We start from the raw sequence: 21,820 nt of genomic DNA, 5'->3' as shown, positions 1-21,820 counted from the left end.
TTAGTGTACATAAAGTGCTATTAATCCACACAATAACCAAATCACGTATGCTTATAGAATAACTTGCGATCCCTCAGCTCCGAACCAAACCTTAGTGAGATGGTAGTACCAATGACATCGTGACTAGCCACATTGCCATATTTGGACTGCCTATGCACCTATAGGGCCTTTTAACACAGTCATTATGAAAGACAATGTGCAACACCTTTTCAGCCGTGACCAGCTCAGGCAATGTGATTAAAAAAAACACCAAGAAGATGCAGCCATCAGCCTAATCCGGAACAAGAGCGGATCAAAACAAGTGAGCCATACAACTCAGAACAATCACCATAATCTCTTCGACATACTCAAAATGAACCTTTCAAGATATCCCCTTTCATGTTGACAGAACTCGTATGTTTTGCAGTGCACACTGCCTAAACGAAGTTACAGAATGGTAATGTTGCCTGCTGAGTAATTGGTACCACATCTCCACACACAGTATGTCAAAGTGACTGTTCAGGGACATTGGTTAGTATTGCAATTGTTTTCCATCTGTCACCTTTGCATTATGTTTTGTTATATACCAGTACTGTGACCTATCCTCTCAAACAGTCATTCATCTACACCAGCAAAGATGTGCAAGGAATACATTGTCATTATAACTAGAAAGAGATTAAGGACCAAATGCTGAGATGGCACGAAACACCCTAGTGTCAACAGGTAAATTAGAAAATGAAAAATGTGTTTCTGTAGCAGGGAAATGGGCAACAAAATGTGGTGTATGCAAATATTAACCTCGGAGGACATTAGGCCTCCTTACGGATCAAATACACTCGCTATGAGAGACCACACATAGCCCTTGCTCTATATAATAAGTCACTTTCTTCCAAAACTAGTCAGAATGAGTTGAAGAGCACATCTGTCATTATCTCAAATAACTGTAAGCCATGAAATATGCGGACTGAAAATTGCAAGGGCTTAAGAAAATGTAAGAAACGCAAAAGAAAACAAAAGCTAAATTCAGATGAAGACAAATAATACAGATTACTGGTTTTCAGATGCTTAGCACACCGTTCATAAGATGACAACCTAGCCTAGTGTGAAGCTTTCATACTGATGGGCACTTCTTTGTGCTCTGGGAGATTATGCATACTGTAGGTAACATCTAAAAACGCTTCATCATCTAGGACAAACAAAAGTAGTGTCAAAAAAGAGACCCCCAGAGTAAATATCCAGGGCGTTCTCAGTTCACTAAAGTAATTAAGACAAATGTTTTCCCTCAACAGATTTCCGCTCTAATTCAACTCGAAGCTCAACAGCTGATACCTTTACATATCCTTTCCATTTATCTGAGTTTCAAGGCATTCTTTTCAAAGTATGTTTCATTTTCTTTCACAATGTATTCAAATTTGTTCATATTTATGTGTACGCAGAAATTAGGATACACACAGATCTACGTTGAAGTAATTTGAACCCATGAAGAAATAAAATGATTGAGGCATCCTACTGTCAGACTAATGGTTGCCACAGTTCAACGGACAACAGGATAAAGGCTCAGGCGGTGCACTTTGCACCTTCTTTCATCTTATTCCCACTGCACCCAGAGTAAGGAGCTAAGAGACCAATGTCTATCACAGCAGAAAGTGTCACAAGTGTCCATACAACTTGGAGGCACCGAAACATTTCAAGTTTTTGGGGTCCATCTGTAGTTCCAAACTCTGGCCCCCAATTTTTCCGCCAATAACTTGATTTACGTGACAACATTCGCCCTTCTATTCTCAACTTTGTCTTTACTCCACTCTGATGCATCAACTCCCCCCCTCCCCCACCCCCCCACCCCCCCCCCCTCCAAAAAAAAAGGTGAGTCCATGTCCCACAGAAAGTCTGTCACTTGTCACCCAACTGTCCACCTCTCACAGTTGACTCGATTTTGTTTTCCAAAGACATGACTGCCATGGTAGATAACTGCAGCACCCAGGCAATGGGATTGGCCCTCACTGGTCAGGTCCATCCTGGGTCTCGTCATAAACCACAACTCTTTTTGGATCTAGGGGACAGTACAGAGAGAAAAATCAGTGAATTAACCATTTGTGTTCTTCAGTATGTTAGGCACATTCTCACCATACGATGACGGTCTTTGATAATGGATGAATGGTACAAGATTTCCCTTACCTTGTTTTTGCAAATTGAAGATGTATCCCATTTCTGTAGGGAGAAACAAAGGGTCATGAATATTGCACGTTCAGTTAGACAGTAAACCATTTACGTATGAAAACAGAACAACACTAGCCTACGGTTGAACAGTTTCATTCTTAGACAAAGACATCTAGGCTACTTCCTTATGTGCTGAATTCAGAGGCGTTTGTGCAATGTGAAGATAAAAAAACATGCTCCTAAAACGCCAGTAGACCTAGTAGATTAAGCATTACCTTTAGTGTGATAAGTAACAGCAGCTTTAAGATCAAACGACCCCCAGCTACACCTTCTGTCCAGGCTTTTGGACTGGGCCAGGGTCTGCTCTTTAGAAACCCCCAACACCAAGTTGGTCAATGAAGTCTGGGTGGGCTCGGCAGCACTGTCTTTAATGGGAGCTGCCGCAGTTGCACCTGGACTCTTAGCCTCACCCGTTGTCTTCTCCTGGCCAGATAGATGAATCTGTGCTCCGTCCTCGTCCTTTGTCAGAGCAGGGATATGAGCGAGAGACGCACCACTGGGGGTACTAGTCCTTTTTTCTTGAGCCAGTGTGAGAGGCTCAGGGACAGGTGAGCTAGTGTCAAGGCATGACTGGTCTGCGACAACAGTACACTCCCCTTGAAAAGTGACTGGCATAGCCTCCTCCTCCACGGTCAGCTGCCCGCTTCCTCCATCCGGCCCCACGTTGGGCTCATTGATGAAGGAAAGCCCCCACTGATTCTGGAAGATGTCTCCCAAGGCTTTCTGATTTGTCTGAGCGGCTGGGTTGTCCACTTGGCGAGCACTGGGAAGTACAGGTTGCATATTTAAAGGGTTGAAGGGTATGAAAAGAGTACACTTCCTCGTCTCGAAAGCTGCTGCCGCAGGATTGTTTGTAGAGCTACAGTTATTGTCCACAGAGGATGCTACGTTCTCGCCACATGGGAGAGAGGGGGCTGGTGGAATATTACTAGCAGCAGAAGCAAAGAAGGTACCTCCAGACGGGCAGCCATTTCCGTCTCCAGAAACGGGGCCATTAGTAAAGCTAGCTGAGGTGATGGTTTTCATGGCGGACATGGGGACCTGTGACAGTCTAGCGGGAGTCTGAGGAGGCACTGGCTCTCCTCCCGCCTGGGCCGCCTTGTTGAGGTTCTCCTTTACTTTGCTTGCATAACTGATCTTGGGCACAATTTTAGCACTGCTATTGTCCACGGGGAATACCGGAGGCGGCTTGAATAAAGTCCAAGAATCCTCTTTTGTAGAGGAGGACACCTTAGCTTTGGGCCTGTCCTCGAACTTTTTACCCGAAGCGCCTGCAGTCTTACTATCAGAGTTTTTCCTCTGAGGCTCGCCCTTCGACACCTCTGGAGCGCCTGTCCGCCTGGGTGCTGTGTGGGCCTCCGCTTTATGGACAGACTTCATGCCATCGAATCTTAAGCTCAGCACTGTCTCAGTTGGTTCAAGAAAGGGAGCCTCCGGCTCCTGTATGGCATTGCCTTGCTGCATGGCTCTCTCCCTTGCTCTTGTCACATTCTCAGTGTTCTTGATGCTGTTCCGTCTAGCCTTGCGTTTCTTAGGGGTAGTATATCCACCTTCGGAGCCGCTGCCATCGTCAGGGACTGACTTACTGGAGAAACCGTTGGTGATATAAACAGAGTTTACCACCCCATTTTGAAGTAACACAGATTCTTTCTTGTCCAATTCCTGGCCATCATAGTGGTTGAAATCTGAAGCATTGTCATCATTGATGTTCATAGTCTGGTCCAAACAGTCTTTGCTAACCACTTTTGAAGCAGTGGAGTAAACCTTTTGTGTTGACTTTTGTCTCACGGTGGCGTTGATCACATGTCGGCTACCATTGTTGGCGATGGCATACGGGGCAGCGGTGTCATCTGGAGACAGAGTCCTGTCCCCCCCCACGTCAATGGTGTTTACTTTTCCATTACCTGAGAAAAACAACACAAGCAAGTTAGTTGCAATGTATACAGTCTACAAAAGGCCTAACCATGTATTCAACTGTCTATTACAGATCTGCTAGTATATCCAGTGTTAAGGGAAAAACGCAAATACAATCATCAGCACCACTCTCAGGAAATGTTTTGGAGTCTTACAGTAACTACAGCACCATTTAATGTATCACACATCTAGACTGCACGGGTGAGGTGAAAGGTCAGCCACGTTGATGTATTAGTACTCTACTGTCAGATTACTTGGACATTTGGAAAATATAGTAAGATAACATAAGAATCATCATAAAAGCTAGGCTGGCTTTTTGAATCAATATGCTTCTTCTTCAATATGCCAGTAGCATCATGGCATGGGACTGTGAAGATTAAAGGTTCACTGATATCCTCTGAGCAACTACCCTGTAATTTAATCCTAATGTCTCTCATATGAGGGGCAGCACTCAAATGACTCAAAATGCTTTTAACTCTACAAAAGGACAACTGAAAGTGTATCATTCAGATAATCCCATGATCACATATTTGCAGGTAAGGTTATCCTAAAAGGTAGGCCATCATGGATGCAGTCAGCTTTGTGATGTCATAGACAGATCTGACAGATAGCCTTTACTGGTGGAATTTCCAGAATTATCTAAGATGACATCACAGAGCCTTGAGGAAAACTCAATGTTCTGCTGCTAAATCCGTTTCATTTAAAGTATTTGAATCGTCAACCATGTAACATGGCAATTAGGACATGCCATTTTCAAATGATCTTTCAATTTATATTTTGTATGTGGCAGCAGACCACTTGCCATATATAACTTGGGTGGGATATAAATATACATTTTCGGCTAGCTAGCTTAGTTATTGATTTCATTAGTATAGTATTAGGCATGATGAGTCATTAGTCAGTAGCTAGCTAAAATAATTGGGAAGAATCGAGAAGAATCGAGATGTTTGCGTGGCTTCACGATCGGTGCCAAGCTAGAGGATGCAACAGGCCTACCCGGGCCGGAGCTAGCTAGCTACTGCTTTTAAGGTTCGCTAGCTAGCTAACGTTAGTGTTGCAGCTAGTCATCAATTCACCAAACTCGCAAAAAACGTGAAGACCTTGAGCCATCTGGTTAGAGCAGCAAAGATCAGCGCAAATAAAGCTGCGTTCAAACTTGTAGCCAATAAAATACATTTAGCAGCTAGCTAGTTATGGGATTGGTAGCCATCTAGCCAACTAGCATACATGTTCTAACATGGCCGACAGGAAAAAGCATCCGAGAACATTCCAGTGGAGCCGGCTTGTTTTGCTAGCTAACGTTCACGTTAGCAGGACGTTCAACGCATATTCTAACAAGTAGCTACACGACAGCTTTAAATTCGTAAGGCAGTCGCAATTGGTACGTGTTAAATTTAAGAAAACATACAAAGATAAGTTATCGAGTCGGGATTTGTCACGGGAGCATAAAAATGGGTGGCGAAAACCCGGCGCACAAGGTCAATCCCCCATCTGTCAGATCATCAGTGACAGCTGTCAGGCGACGTGTCCCCTGCCCCTAACTAGCCACACTGGGACATGTTTGGCTTTAGCTAACTACGTTACTTAACTTAAAGTGGGTTGCATTATTTTTTTGCTAACGACCATTCAGCTTTAGCGTTCGTTACATCGATGACAGCTAGCAAGCTAGCTAATTCAACTGGCTTAGTCATTGACATTAGCTACAGCTAGCTAAGCTTGCTACTAACGTTAGCCGCTAGCTGGGTTAGCCTGCCTGGCTGGGTTAGCCTGCCTGGCTGGCTAACTTTTCCGGATGGCCCAACCTGTTTTCTTCGTCTGCGTTTCCTGATGCTGGAAGTGGATCTTCTCATTTTTTAGAGACGTTTTAAGTTGAATGGCGGTTCTCTCTTCTCCATGGTGGTGATATCGTCTCTCTTGTGCCCGGTCTTTGGGCTGTTCCTCCATTGAAGTGTAATAGAATATCCGACTTCTACCAATGCGTGCAGAGTAGATGACTGCCACTGGGCAAGTAGAGAGCCAACTTCACAAGCACCCAATCAACGACAGTGAAACACGGAAGCTATTTGAGGCCTCTGTATACGTCAGCAGAATGTCTAAAAAGTATCAAAGCTACTATTTTGGGTGTTCCCACCCTCTCCCGAAATTCAATGTGTTGGACTAGCCTACAGTACAGTCTGAAAATAGTCAATTTCTTTGCACTGTAGAGGTAAATCAAAACGTTCCTATAGTCTTTCATTCAAAGACCATGCGGTGTTTTGATTATGGTCTTATTCGGTACTGAGAAAGGTTTGTAATGGGCATAGCCTACAGTGAACAGTCTGTGTGGACTGAATGCTTTAATTTGGGCTCAATTTAGTGGTTCCGCCACTCTGTGTGAAAAGAGTCAACTAATAAGTGTCCCCGTGCTGCATGGCTGATCTGATAATACATCTTTAACTTTAAATGCATATTCATTCATTTGTCGCTGACGTGGAAAGGTTATTTAACTTAGCACAGATCTCTTTATGTGTAGTGGCTGAGTGAATGGCTGTGGTTTGCTCTGCAAACACAAGGTGGAGCCAAACCATAGTTTGAATCCACCAACCCACCCTCCACAGTCAGTTGTCTTATCCCCCTACTTGGTCTACATACTCAGTGACTCATAGCTAAATAAAGCAGCCAGCAGAGTCTCTCGGACGAGAGGTTAACATCAGCCTCTCCCATATCACTAACATTATAGAAAGCCAGGGTAAAAGGAATGATAGAACATGTCTTGTATTTCAAATAATTTAATATAATACATGCACATTCATCTTAGTAGAGATTGCATCTTTTTTATCTGTTTTCAGATGATAACTCAACCTTGAATCATTGTTAATTGCCATAAGTGACACTATCTCTCAATACTTATAAATAGTAAGATCGACTAAAACATGACATCTGCGCTCTATGATATTGATCATCCTGGAAGTCTACTTTGAGTGCAGTGAAGATGAGCTAATGAGTATCCTCACCAGTTCCACTGGCTGCTCATTTATTTGCTTTTCAGTCTCTCTTCTCTGTTGGGAAGGGGTGGCAGCGAGCAGACTGTGTGGATGTTGTCTCTCAGGAGGACCCAGACAGGCTTTTGGTGATCCAGAGCTTCTGTACATTGCTTTGGGTTTCGTAGAGCAATGGTATGATGCAGCTATATTATTTCCTTCCCTTAGACCAAAGTTGGTTTTGATATGTTTTAATTGATTTTTTCCCAACTAGGGATTGAATAGTATGTAATTCCCTCAGACATGTAGGCTATATTACTGAGCAACTATTTGAGGTCTTAAGTCTGACATTCATATGTTGTTATTCTTAATTTGAAGACTCACAGATGTAGGCGTGATGGGGAGATACATGTGAATCAGAAGCAGATTCTATGTCCAGAACACAGTCACTGCAACGGAATGGAATCAGAGCTCTCCGACAGGATGCCCCCCAACATGTACCGTGATGGTAAGTCAAATTATGTGGAATATGCACATTTATCACAGTTGATCAGTTTGTTTTTAGAGTGCATTGATTTAGGCGATTTCTGGTTGAAAGTAAGGCTGCCTTCATACCGATAGTTTACCATTACATTAGACTACAACCTAAATTAGGCATAGACACAACCGTTTACCCCAGAAAGAGAAGCTTTTATATGTCTGTAAAGTGTTTTATTCCACAGCTATTTGTAGAATTGTAGACAAGATCGCAGTTACATTTTTGTACAGGAACTATTAGCCCAAATACCAATCTGCCGCTGCCGATATCGGCCCGCAAGTGGTTTTTGGGAAGCATATCAGCGGGCATTGGCCGGCCCGCTGGGGGAACCCCGCTAGCTTTTTTCTGGCGGAATGTAGCCTAGCCGTCCTATCAGCGCTGGAGGACCTCTGGCGTCTAGCCGTCGGCAGGATTACCCCACAACAACCCATTACAAGCAAACAGTATTATACAATTTGAAACTATAGGCTAGGGCTATTATTTTATTTCAAAGAAGGCACTATTTAATTAATTTCTGTTTTTATTTCTGCACCAACACCTCCACATAGCCTATTTGAGCAATCCAAAGTAAATTTCTCGCATTCATACCCTGACCCATCTCATTTAGAGCCTACTTTGCACAGATTGCATAGAATACATGTAGGCATATTGTAGCCTACACTAATTTCCAGGGATCTTGGGGACGGACAGAAACTCAGGAGGAGCGGGGGAACAGTGGGGTCCCGGAGAGGGCAGAGGGGTGCGTAGGTGGCGCGGGGTCCAGAGGGCTTGGAGACGGAGGAACTCCACAGAGGAGCGGGGAGACACTGGAGTCAGGAGCCTAGGGAGAGCAGAGGCGACGGACATTAGGATGGCACAATCATGGTGCATTCGTTTATAACTGGGAGGTGGCAAATTGCGACTTGCTACTAGGAATTATTAAATATAACACCGCATGAACTCGCACTTCCTCGTCGCAAATTCGGATATGTTTCTCAGCCCCCAGTTGCTCGAATGCACTAGATATAACTAGGTAACTGATATAATGGTATATAGCTCGAATGCACACAGGTCGGAGGTAGGTATTTTGCCACTTGCCACCTCCGACCATAAACGAACGCACCATCAATAGGCACGCAGGATTACGAGAAGACGGTATACTAGACTTTCAGCCGACTAAAGACTGACCGACAGTAGTCAACGTTCAAGACCCGAGCGTCTCTCTTCAGCGGCCTTAAGTAGACTAGTGTTGCCCAGGTGCTGATTGGGGTCAGCTGGTCTGATGGTGATAAGCAGCACCTGCTGAAGAGACTGCTCGGCCCGATGCAGTGGTGTTCGAGGGGGACTGGGAACGAGACTGGCGTGGGCGTGACAGTGGGGGCTCAACAATATTGAGGAGCAATCTTTATTTTCTGTTTTGTGTGTAATTTCTAATTAGATTGATAATTATATGTAGGCACATTCTTTTTCTGTATGAAGATTTACATTCTAGGCCTAATATGAGGGATGGGCGATATTGCCAAAAGTATTCACTCACCCATCCAAATAATTGAATTCAGGTGTTCCAATCACTCCCATGGCCACAGGTGTATAAAATCAAGCACCTAGGCATGCAGACTGTTTTTACAAACATTTGTGAAAGAATGGGTCGCTCTCAGGAGCTCAGTGAATTCCAGTGTGGTACTGTGATAGAATGCCACCTGTGCAACAAGTCCAGTTGTTAAATTTCTTCGCTGCTAAATATTCCACAGTCAACTGTCAGTGGTATTATAACAAAGTGGAAGCCATTGGGAACAACAGCAACTCAGCCACAAAGTGGTAGGCCGTGTAAAATGACAGAGCAGGGTCAGCGGATGCTGAGGCGCATAGTGCGCAGAGGTCGCCAACTTTATGCAGTCAATCGCTACAGACCTCCAAACTTCATATGGCCTTCAGATTAGCTCAAGAACAGTGCATAGAGAGCTTCATGGGTTTCCATGGACGAGCAGCTGCATCCAAGCCATACATCACCAAGTGCAATGCAAAGCGTCGGATGCAGTGGTGTAAAGCACGCCACCACTGAACCCTAGAGCAGTGGAGACGCATTCTCTGGAGTGACGAATCACGCTTCTCTATCTGGCAATCTGATGGACGAGTCTGGGTTTGGCGGTTGCCAGGAGAACGGTACTTGTCTTACTGCATTGTGCCAAGTGTGAAGTTTGGTGGAGGGGGGATTATGGTGTGGGGTTGTTTTTCAGGAGCTGGGCTTGTCCCCTTAGTTCCAGTGAAAGGAACTCTTGAATGCTTCAGCATACCAAGTGATTCTGGACAATTCCATGCTCCCAACTTTGTGGGAACAGTTTGGGGATGGCCCCTTCCTGTTCCAACATGACTGCACACCAGTGCACAAAGCAAGGTCCATAAAGACATGGATGAGCGAGTTTGGTGTGGAAGAACTTGACTGGCCTGCACCTCAACCCGATAGAACACCTTTGGGATGAATTAGAGCGGAGACTGAAAGCCAGGCCTTCTCGTCCAACATCAGTGTCTGACCTCACAAATGTGCTTCTGGAAGAATGGTCAAAAATTCCCATAAACACACTCCTAAACCTTGTGGAAAGCCTTCCCAGAAGAGTGGAAGCTGTTATACAGTAGCTGCAAAGGGTGGGCCGACGTCATATTAAACCCTATGGATTAAGAATGGGGTGTCACTTAAATTCATGTGTGTAAAGGCAGATGAACGAATACTTTTGGCAATATAGTGTATATCTCGATATTTTGCTTAAGCCTTGAATTAATCCTTTGATGCATACAATCACACCAGTATGATGATTCTAGTCCCTGTAACATGTATGCATTATAATATTCTTGTTAATACTGCATTCACATGCTAATTCTAAACTTTCATGAAAAAAGGGAGAAATCAAAACCAAGTAAAATTTATGGTTATTTATTCAGGTATTGCACTGTACAGACTTTCAGTATAGCTGTTAAATGAAAATAAATAATGCCACATACAGTAGCCTAACTCTATAGAGCTCAAGATCAAATGTAAAAAGTGCATTCAACAAACGCTGAGAAAACAGAAAGTTCACATTTTCCTGGTCACCACAACATGTCAAAACAATAAGTGCATGTCTCTGTGCATGCAAGGTGACATTTGAAAACAACACTAACTAATCTAAAGTGACAATTTTTTTTTACCATTTTGTTCAGACTAGGTTCCTTGCTAAAAACACAAGCTTATCAATGGTGTCTGGTTTGAGAGATGTTCGGTGGCATGTAACTATATTCCCACTGGTACTAAATACCCTTTCCGAAGGGGAACTGGTGGCGGGCACACACAGATACTTGTATAGCTCAAGATTAAACATAACATGTGCATTCAACAAACCCTGAGAAAGACATTTCAAAACAGAAAGTTCACATTTTCCTGGTCACCAGGAACATTTCAAAACATTTTTTTTAATTATTTTATTCATTAAATGGAAAAAAATCTCTACTTTGTAAAATAAAGTAGAGATTTTTTTTTTTTTTTACTTTTATTTTTTTTGCCGCAATCAAGACACACTCAACAAACTTTATTCAAAATATTCAACTATACAACAAAAATGCATGTTCAGTCTTGGGCCCAAGGTGGGCACCTTAGGACTTTGGGCCTGGGGCGGACGCCCCTTTGGGCCCCAGCTCCCTCCTCTACTGTCCCGACTCGAGGTAAAATCCGACTGGCCTTTGCGTGAATGTGCGTTCTCACTCAGTGCATCTTATTTTCAGTTAGCCTAGTTGGATCTGTGCTATTGACAAAATGAGTGTAGGCTATAGGCCTACAGTTTCTACCACTCTGTAAAGACCAGAATACCGCAAGAGGAGACACTTCTTACAAAAAAGCGACCATATATTGGTCACCATTTTGTCCCAGAGTAGTTAACTTTAAAAAATAATTCTAAGGCAGTGGCTATTCTTACAGCATATTATATACAGTATGGTATATTTGGGTTATGGTTGGTTAGGTTTAGAAAGCAGAATTTTCCAAAACAAGATGTAGCACCACTGTGATTGTGAAGCCGCAGGGTGCCGTGTAGAAAAACTCACCTCTTCAAAAGTACCCGGACCCTTCATCTAAAGCACCTATTGTATTTATTTTGCTGCTCGCAGTTTTGCTTTAGCACTAGATTATGCGCTTAGGCACTTGTTTGAGATTCACTTGTGAGTTCTAGCGAGTAGTAGTAAATCTATGTTAAATGCAATTATTTTAAGTCGCTTTGGATAAAAGCTTCTGCTATATCTAATTTAATGAACGTAGGCCAGCTGACATCCTGGTAACCTATGCTAGCTAGCAAGCGTTGCTTACGTTAGCTAACTGCATTTCCAATCTAACGAGTGATAAACATCTAACTAAAGCTGGCTACATAAAATACCATTTGCTCAATTGAGGAGAGGTTTGCTAAAAATGCAGTAATTTCATCAATTTACCAGCGAGTGTGCCCCAAAAATATTAAAAATGACCAGGCTTCCACTCTGGAACTATGGTGTTTTGGAACTTCAGGTTGCCTCACGACACGCGTTACTTTCGCATTCTCCAAATGCAACAGAAGTTTATGGAAGTGTCGCAACTCTCACTCAACGGTTCTGAAGAATGGCATTTGAACTATCCCCGCCAACCCGCCAAAGAGAAAGAGCACTCTTTGTTCCCGCGTCTCTGAATAAAGAGGACAAACAACACAGGACTGGTAACTGTACTGTAAGTATTTCAATTTCAATGTATGTTTATTTATGTATTTTGGTGTCGCCTCTGTAGTAAATTACGCTAACGTTATGTGCAAGATACCCTTTGTAATGATTCTCTATCAAATGCTCTTTCCAACATTAGCTAACGGTAGATAGCTTTCTGTAGCCTACATAGCTAGCTAAGTAGCCTATGTAAAATTACTCTGTCGCCATGAGTGTTATAAGTTTTGCTTTTTGTGGTAATTGTAATGATGGGTTGGTAACCTGGAAATATTTCAGCTGTGGCCATTTCTTGAACTTTTGTAAAAAGTTGTGGTGGGCCTTTGTTCGTTGGCCACGACATGAATTCATCTAGGCTAATGCTAGCTACAGTTTTGGCAAATCTTTAATAAATCTTTAACAACTTTGAGAGAGAATAGAATAGATAAGTGTCCCAAAAGTTCCCATGTTCATTGGGCTACCATTTAGGCTGTGCTGGGTAGGCAGTAGCACTACTAGCTAGCAAAGCTATTGCTAAAGTTAGCCATCTTATTAGATTCTGTTTCTGTGGTGGATGATAAAACTCAAGAGGTCTATCATGGTCTGGACAGTCCTATCCATGTCTCTTCTGTGTACAGTATATCTGTCTCTCACGTGGCTGACTGTCCTGTCTCTCCCTCCAGCCCAGGTGGCCTCACAAGGTGTGTCTGCAGCTGCTGAAGGAGGTGGAGGAGAACTCGCGCTCCAACGCTCAGAGGAGGAATCTGCAGAGAGAACTGAAGGAGCAAGAGCATGACGTGTCGTGGAATTTTCTGACAAGTATTGTTCAGGAGAGAGTTGAATGCCAACATCCTAAGTTTAACAAAGTTTATTACATATAACACATACAAACAGCACAATAACCACATACAATACGTACAAAAAGCACAATAACCCCAATAACTTGCCTTGAGAAGGGGACCACCAAATCTCAGTTGCTTCATGCACACAGCAGTCTGCAATCTGAGAAATGGCAGCCCAGATCTGCAGCTATAGTAAGCTTTACACAGTCAGATATGCAGCCTTGGCGTCTGAGTTGTTTCCCGGCCCTCGCTCACCCCCCTGTTCCTGTTTTGTTGACAGAGAGAGTTGGTATGGCGAGGAATACGCGAGCGAAGACAATCAAGGGTGCTTGGTTCTACAAACATAAGATAGCAGATGCACAATATTCTTTTCTATGCAAGGATTGAGAAAACCAGCTGTAACTGGCCAAAACAACACAGTATGTTAAATTAGTTCAACTAAGGTCTAATGTGTTAAAGGAGTTCAACTGAGATCTAATAATACAGAATTTCCATTACGCACAGGAGATTACTGCACTACACAGCCAGGTAATGCCCCTCTTCCCAGTGTGTGTGTGTGTGTGTGTGTGTGTGTGTGTGTGTGTGTGTGTGTGTGTGTGTGTGTGTGTGTGTGTGTGTGTGTGTGTGTGTGTGTGTGTGTGTGTGTGTGTGTGTGTGTGTGTGTGTGTGTGTGTGTGTGTGTGTGTGTGTGTGTGAGAGAGAGAGAGAGAGAGAGATCAGTTTCCCTTGTTCATTTTGAGTGGTGTGTGTGTTTATGTAAAAAGGAAGTGTCTAAGTAGATTAGACAGAATCTTAACATTGTATGCACTGCAGGACATATGAATTTGGAACTTACTGTGTGTGTTTCCCCAGGATAAGATAAGCAGGGCCAATAAAAGCTTTTATCATCATTGTGTGTGTATATCAAAGACTAAAGTGTTTCAAACCATGGACCAAGCCAAGGCTAGAATTTATCTTAATGTTATTTCATTTGTTATCTTATCTTTTATCTTATTTTAGACAACCCGCCTTGGGAGCACAACATGGCTTCACATTGTCCACAAACCACAGCATGTGACGCCAGTCCTGGTGATTGGTGTTTGTTTCTGGCAGACCTGATCACATTCTTTTTAATAATCAAAATCTTTCAATTATATATACTTATTAAAGGACCAATTCTTTCAGCCATGTACCAAGTCCATTTTCTTTTGATTCTGTGTTTTAGATCGTCCACAGCATCTTGGGGGCCCATCGTTGGAAGATATAGTTTAACTCATTGTGGAGGTCATGGAGGAGGTACAGGAGGCACGAGACACTCCAGGCTCCAGCCCTGCCAGCACACCTGTCCCCGCCATCGCTAACCGGCCGCAACGTAAGTATCAACTTGTCTAGTTACTGATAGATGTTTCTTGGTTAAAAAAAAACACACCCACAAATGTAATCCTGTTTTGTTATCAAAGGCCTCTTGTCCATAGTGCACACACTATCCTCATTGTATTATATATTGTGTCTGTCTAATATGCTGCTTTTATTTTTTTGGTTTACCGCCTACAGTGTAATGTTAATGTTGAAAATGTCCTTTACCTGTTTGTATGAGTAGCCCATATATAGGATATACTGTTTTATATGCTGCTAGTGCTGTTTTTCAATTTGGTTGTCATTACTTAAATAAAATATAAAAATATTTTCTCCTTTACGACATGTATTAGCATTATTACAGCATTAGCATAATGTATAGCATGGGGCAGAGAGGGTTGTAGCCTGACTACGATTGGATGTGCCAGAACTTTCTTCAACTAAAAAAAAATAAAACTGAAGTTATTGTCTTTGGAGCCAAAGAAGAACGATTAAAAGTCAGCTCCAATCAGTAATGCTAAAAACCACAAATGAAGCCAGACATCTTGGTGTAGTCATGGACTCAGACCTGAATTTCAACAGTCACATTAAGATAATTACAAAGTCAGCTTACTATCACCTGAAGAAAACTTGTCCATGCGTTTATCTTCAGTAGACTCGACTACTGTAACGGTGTGTTTACAGGTCTCTCTAAAAAATCGATCAGACAGCTGCAGCTGATTCAGAACGCTGCTGCTGGAGTCCTCACTAAGACCAAGAAAGTAGATCACATCTCTCCAGTTCTGAGGTCCTTACACTGGCTTCCTGCCTGTCAAAGAATTGACTTTAAAATATTGGTGTTGGTTTATAAAGCACTGAATGGTTTAGGGACAAAATATATTTCTTATCTGCTGCTATGTTATGAACCATCCAGACCTCTCAGGTCGTCTGGCACAGGCCTGCTTTCTGTCCCCAGAGTTAAATCAAAACATGGAGAAGCAGCGTTCAGTTTTTATGCTCCACATATCTGGAACAAACTTCCAGAAAACTGCAGGTCTGCTGCAACTCTCCGTTCTTTTAAATCAAGACTGAAGACTTTTCTTTTTGACGCTGCTTTTTATTAAATAAAATAATTATTTATTCATACACTGCACTGTAACCTTTATTCCTGTATTTTATTTTTCCTGTTTTTTTGCATTTCATTTTATATGACCTTTTATGTGTTGCACTTTGTCTTGATGCTTTTAATGTCTCATGTAAAGCACTTTGAATTGCCTTGTTGCTGAAATGTGCTTTACAAATCAACTTGCCTTGCCTTGACTTCGCCAGACCCAATTCGCAAAAATGCAAAGGGTCTGGAAACTCACAGTTGCTTTCCGATTCCCAAGGGGCGTTACCAACGGGTGTAGATCAAAAGGCCTCTGTACGCAATTGGATAGACCTACAACCAATCAGCGAAAATGCCTCTACAGCGCTCCTCTGTTCCGTCATCTTATTAAACCCGCCCCATATTAGATAAACGGTTGTGATTGGCACGAACAAATTTCTGTTGTGCAGATTCCGTTAGAACGGTTGAATATCCAGACTGATCTGTGGAGTCAAATCGAATGTGAGCTCGCGAGATTAGGCTGGCGACGCCAGGCTAGGAGGTTTGCAGAGCACACCACCAACATGCCGAGTAGGCTAAGGACCGACAGCAACGTATTTTGGTACGCTTGGCGGCCCGCTGATTAACCAGTGAGCAAGAACGAATTTGTCTTCGGCGGGCCGCTGGCTGCACGGCCATAATCTGCTAGCTGAGAGAAGGCTATATTTTGATAGAGCCAATGCTATGACAGTTATTTGCTTTGAACGTTGACTTGGATGGAATGTTCAGGCTACTTGTCTGAAATGTGCATCCATATTATAGATAGACGTGGGATGGCAATTTGTTTTTCCTCTCTGAGACACACGATTAATTCAAATGTCCGCTCAACTATGCATATTCACAATTTTATTAGTGTTTTGTACTGTTGATTGTTTTTGGAGCATTGACTTCAAGGACTCAACTCAAACTAATGAAATTATATATGAAGGCTTTGAGAGTGAATTATAATTGCTGTTTTTCAGACGGAATTAGTCTGTATGCAGTTGATTCTAGAGCTGAATAAAGCAGCCCATTGGCAATGGATGATTAGATTCATGAACAAATCTAAAAACTCTAATATGACTGAAAACGACGTATTTGTAGAGATACGAGGTATGACCACATTATGAAGAGTGAAAAAGCTCTTTCAGAAAGATATCTTAGTGAGGAAGTTTGATGGGAAATAAAGTAACTACTCATAAATGATTAAAAATAACATTTTTAGCAGTTACACAGTACAGCGGTGGATGTGCATGTATGCATAAATTCCAGTATGTTTTTTCTGTCATGCATTTCCTAAGTCCCAACTGGTTTTCTCTGTTCATTCCTAATTAAAAGCATTTCACTAATTAAAAAGCTGTGGTCCAAAGCTAGAAATGTAATCTAAATAGACATGACTCAGATCACATACAAAAGAGCAGACGTGCGTGACAACCCTAACTTCCCGCCAGACCTAGGTTGTATTACCATTTGAAATCTTTTCAATGACTTTTGCTTGAGCCTGCCTGGAGTGTCAGCTGGGTGGGGGTTGCACTTTTGGGAACAGATCATTTGGGGTTCAATTGCGCCAGACAATCAAGCACATACTCGTGACGTCTTGAGAAAGATCACAACCCCAATCCTAGACCAACCATCCTAGACATGGTGCTCATCAAGGTATGTCTACTGTATGTGAGGGTCAGGAGAAGCTCTGTACATTGTACCCATACCCTGTACATTATGACCAATAAACCCACTTGAACTTGAAGTATCATCAGATTGCAAAGTTACTTAGTTAGGATGAATCTCTTTATTCTGGACCATGGTCTTCTGTATCTTCAGTACAATACTTCTCACTTTTGCCACAAGCCTCCGTTCTGTCTGTCAGAAGCACGCAGTGCTTTCCATGCCCTATGTTACTAGTCTTCAGCCTGTCCTCATGATTCGTGTACAACACCATTGCCCAGTCAAGTTGATCTGGCACAACACTCAAAACATTTAGTTAATTTGCTATGACGCAGATCAGAGTTGCTTTGTCAGGATCACAGCATTTGAATATATTTACTATTAACCGTCACTGTCCACTGGCTGGTCCCTGGGTGTTATTCTTCTAGCGCCGGGACGTCTCCCCATGTCACAGTGCCATTGTGATGCCAGCAGACCCCAGGTGGAAGGTCCAGGGGACCAGGAGTGCGTCAGAGGGGGCGCTGGGCCAGAGGGGGGCGCGTGTCTGGACGGTGACACGTGTCTGTGCTGTGAAGATGTCCGGCAGAGGCTTCACTCTACCAGGTACAGTATGAAAGGACAAGGGAACACGTGGAGGGAGCATGTTCAGATGAGTATACGTTTCTTTTTAAATGGTAAATGGACTGCACTTATATAGCGCTTTTCCACCTTAGCGGCACTCAAAGCGCTTTACAATGGCCTCTCATTCACCCATTCACACACACATTCACACACCAATGGCGGTAGCTGCCATGCAAGGTGCTAACCTGCTCATTGGGAGCAATTTTGGGGTTAGGTGTCTTGCTCAAGGACACTTCGATAGGTGGACAGTCGGAGCTGGGATTCGAACCACTGACCCTTCGATCATTGAACGACCCACTCTACCAACTGAGCTACAGCCGCCCCCTGTGTATATTTACAAGGCCAGAGCCTTTGAATCGTTGTTCTTAAACTCAACATGCACATCTATGCCTATACACACAGTATAGTCTATGAGCATGCACATGATATACAGTGTCGTTGCACATTGTATAGTGTTCTATGATATGATCATGCATCTGTCGCAAAAATCACACCCAGGTGGTGAAGCAGTGCAGTTTAAGAACAATCTCTACTTCCCTCTGCCGCTGTGCAATGGTATTGGCTTCTCCTGATTGGTCTAAATCTCATGCTACGAACGGATACACACACACACACACACACACACACACACACGTATGGAAGGGGCTGCACTGCCCCGCTTAAAAACATTTTAATTGCTTAGGGACAAATGTATTCCACTGAGCTAAGAGAGAATGTATCTCAGTTGACAGGTTGTGTCTGAAATGTTATCATTAGCCTTGGGTCTGTGGCAGAAATGTTTGCTTGTTGTTGCACAAATTGAATGAGACAGAGATTCATATCTTGTCATCTATGTACGTATATATGTAGAGTATGTTCACTAGGTTGACTAATCTTATTTGTTTATTTGCTGTGCTAACCTCTCCAAGCTACTTTATTTCTGTTTGTGTGTGTGTACACAGTACAGTGTGTGTGTGTGTGTGTGTGTGTGTACAGTACAGTGCATGTGTGTGTGTGTGTGTGTGTGTGTGTGTATGTACAGTGTGTGTGTGTGTGTGTGTGTGTGTGTGTGTGTGTGTGTGTGTGCGTGTGTGTGTGTGTGTGTGTGTGTGTGTGAGATATAGCCTGCACGTGTGCATGTGAGCCCTGATGTGAGGGCTGATGTTTCTGGGTTAATTAATATACAAGGTACAGTAAGCTGCTCAAGCAGAAAGAGAGAGAGATGTTCTTCCTGCTTCCCCAGGCATTCACTTTCACCTTCCATACAGTCAAGTTAGCTCTTTACAGTGACACCAGCAGAAGTTGTACAGAATCCAAAGAATGGAAATTGTCCAATCTAAAATGTGTTGTACAGTAAAAGATGTTCACCCACAATGGAATGAATATAGGCCATAGGCCTACTGTCTATATTTAAACAAGCCAGATGAAACAGTAGGCCTAAACATGTTGTTCACCACTCATGATGTATGTTTCTTTGTAGTAATGGAGTAGAAACGGGATATTTTCTTCATGAATATGAATATATGAAATGTGTTATATTTATATTTAACTCCCAGAGCTCTAAACTCGTTTACGCTCCTGAGCACTTTCTTTCAATTCTGGGAACCCGCAAACAGCAAAAATTACTCTCCTCAATTGTCCGGCACAGATGCAATGTGCACCAGTCCGTTTTTTGCTTGCGTCCTGGCAACGTGAAGCAGATGCACTTATGGTGTTCCTGCATTTGTGAAATGTCCTGACTGTCTGCAGCTAAATCAAAGGATTCAGTGAAGTGATACATATGCAATGAACGTGGAACTCTAAAGCGAGCATCCAGGACCTATGCAGAGCTGGGCTTCAAAATACAGTACCTAGAGACTCTCTGAAGCACCAGCCTCTAAGCGCGATCACGAACGTCAGGAGCACACTGTATTGCCGCTCGAATTTGATGTCAGAACACCAACGGACACCAATTACCCCCTCGGTGAGCTTCTTGTCTTTGAAATCGAGAGTTTAACATGTTTTTTGAATGATTTTTCAAGGTGCCCACCCAAATCCATTGTTTGACCAAAACAAACGACTTTCTCAAAAGTGCTAGTTTTGTAAACGTTTTGATCTGAACCATTGTATATGATCATAAGTAACCTTAAAACAGGGCTAAACATGCATTTTCCCTTTACTACTCCTTTAAGTGATCTTTTTAGCCGGTTTTTGTGGCGTCGTTATTATTTTTCAAGGTAGTTTCGAGGATTTCCGACCAGATGGGGCGCTGTCCGCTATGCGGAGTTGTATGGCAGTTGAAGAAGACTACCTCGAAAAATAATGACGACGCCACAAAAAACGTCTAAAAAGATCACTTAACGGTAACGCCGATCTTTCAAAGCACATCGTTTGTTAGAATAGGCGTTTCTGCTTTGGTGAGTGGCTTTGAAATGTGTATTTGACACTTTTAAATATGAGCGCCAAGCGCTGCCAACTTGGCGACTATTTAAAAGTCAAAATTTCCTATGTTGGTAGAAAGGACTGTGGTAGCAGATGCTACGTCATCAGTGTACTCACAGTTCCTGAGAAGGGCTAGGTGGAAAGGTAAGCCTGTTTGCTCATTATTCCGTTCTGTGTACACAAGCAAGCCGGGTTCTGAGGTACAGGGTTATGGTCGATAACAGGAGGGAGTTTCGCGGCGAGCGTAATAATTGACCCTAAGACAGCGTTGCCATTCCGGTGCTACACTCTCTTGCCTGGTCGTAACCTGTACACTAGTTACAAAGGCCTACATTTCTAGATAAGGTTATCAGTTTGGATTTAGCGCATATCATAATGAAATATTTATCAAGGGGGAAAAAAATATTTTAAGCAGACCTGTGTACTCAGACTTTTGACTTGCACTGTTTATCATAATATAGCCCAGTGTAGTGCAAGCAATATTTTAGAATCATGTCAAATCATACAATTTTGCCTGATCACTTCAGTAGTCAAATTAGAATGAAGAAAGGCTTTGTGTGTGTGTGTGTGTGTGTGTGTGTGTGTGTGTGTGTGTGTGTGTGTGTGTGTGCGTGCGTGCGTGTGCGTGTGCGTGTGTGTCTTGCAGACTGTCAACGCCATGTGGAGGGGAAAAAACATCTATAATAAAGGCAGCTACAGAGTCAGTACCGAGTATTAACTCATTCTTCCGACAAGCACAGGATTTGAAACCAATTAGGGCAGAAACCCATTTCACTCCATTCATTGTAGAACACAACTTGCCATTAGCTGATGCAGATCATGCTGGACCACTGTTTAGGAAAATGTTTCCCGATAGTGAAATAGCCAAACAGTATGGCTGTGCCAGAACGACAGCCTCCATAGTGAAAACACTGACCTGGAAAGATGATGAATGCATTACAGAAGCAATGAAGCGGTCTCCCTACAGCCTTGCCACAGATGGGAGCACAGATATGGAGGACATCAAAATGTACCCCAGTGTGGTTAGGATTTCTGATGCCAGTCTTGGGAGGGAAGCTGTCATGTTGCTCAAGATTTGCGAATCACGAGAGTCTACTGGGAGAGCAATACAGTATTTGAATAGCTTGATGGTGAGCCAAAGAAGAGATACCATGATCAAAATCCTCCGGGGTGGATTACTGCAATGCTCTCCTCATCGGTCCCTAGCTACAACCTTCAGAGGCTCCAGTATATACAGAACAGCGCTGCTAGGATCCTGATGAGGGTGCGAAAATATAATCACATCACCCCCATCCTCAAGTCCCTTCACTGGCTCCCCATCTCACTCAGAATTGATTTCAAGGTTTCCCTCCTCACCCACCAGTGCATATATGGCAACGCCCCCCCCCCCCCCCTACCTCAAGGATCTTCTCACCCCCCAGACCACCTCACGCACCCTCCGCTCCTCCACTGCAAACCTCCTCAAACCCCCACAGATCCACCTTAAAACCATGGGCATGGGGGCTTTCTGCTCGGCTGCCCCCAGGCTGTGGAACGCCCTCCCCGACCACCTCAGGGCACCGCAGTCTGTAGAATCCTT

General features: G+C 43.2%; 2 protein-coding genes across 2 annotated transcripts in view; one reads left to right on the top strand and one right to left on the bottom strand.

Annotated features, from left to right (window-relative positions):
- Window positions 1-1,875: 1,875 nt before the first annotated feature.
- Window positions 1,876-6,054, bottom strand: nufip2 (nuclear FMR1 interacting protein 2; the record flags this gene model as incomplete). Its single annotated transcript, XM_084450081.1, has 4 exons — window positions 1,876-2,029; window positions 2,155-2,187; window positions 2,412-4,100; window positions 5,913-6,054. The coding sequence occupies 4 exons, from the start codon at window positions 6,052-6,054 to the stop codon at window positions 1,977-1,979; spliced, it is 1,917 nt and encodes a 638-aa protein (XP_084306207.1). The 3' UTR covers window positions 1,876-1,976.
- Window positions 6,055-7,202: 1,148 nt separating this feature from the next.
- The window catches only part of LOC311318920 (dystrophin-related protein 2-like), a 31,817-nt gene continuing 17,199 nt past the window's right edge, over window positions 7,203-21,820 (top strand). The window contains exons 1-3 of the mRNA XM_084450354.1: window positions 7,203-7,265; window positions 7,449-7,578; window positions 17,649-17,823. Of these exons, the coding sequence (XP_084306480.1) occupies window positions 7,263-7,265; window positions 7,449-7,578; window positions 17,649-17,823 (308 nt within the window). The 5' untranslated portion in view covers window positions 7,203-7,262. The remainder of the gene's footprint in view (window positions 7,266-7,448; window positions 7,579-17,648; window positions 17,824-21,820) is intronic.

This window comes from Borostomias antarcticus, assembly GCF_949987555.1.
Source record: "Borostomias antarcticus genome assembly, chromosome: 15".
NCBI classification, from domain to species: domain Eukaryota; kingdom Metazoa; phylum Chordata; class Actinopteri; order Stomiiformes; family Stomiidae; genus Borostomias; species Borostomias antarcticus.
This window is presented reverse-complemented; position numbering and strand designations above follow the sequence as displayed.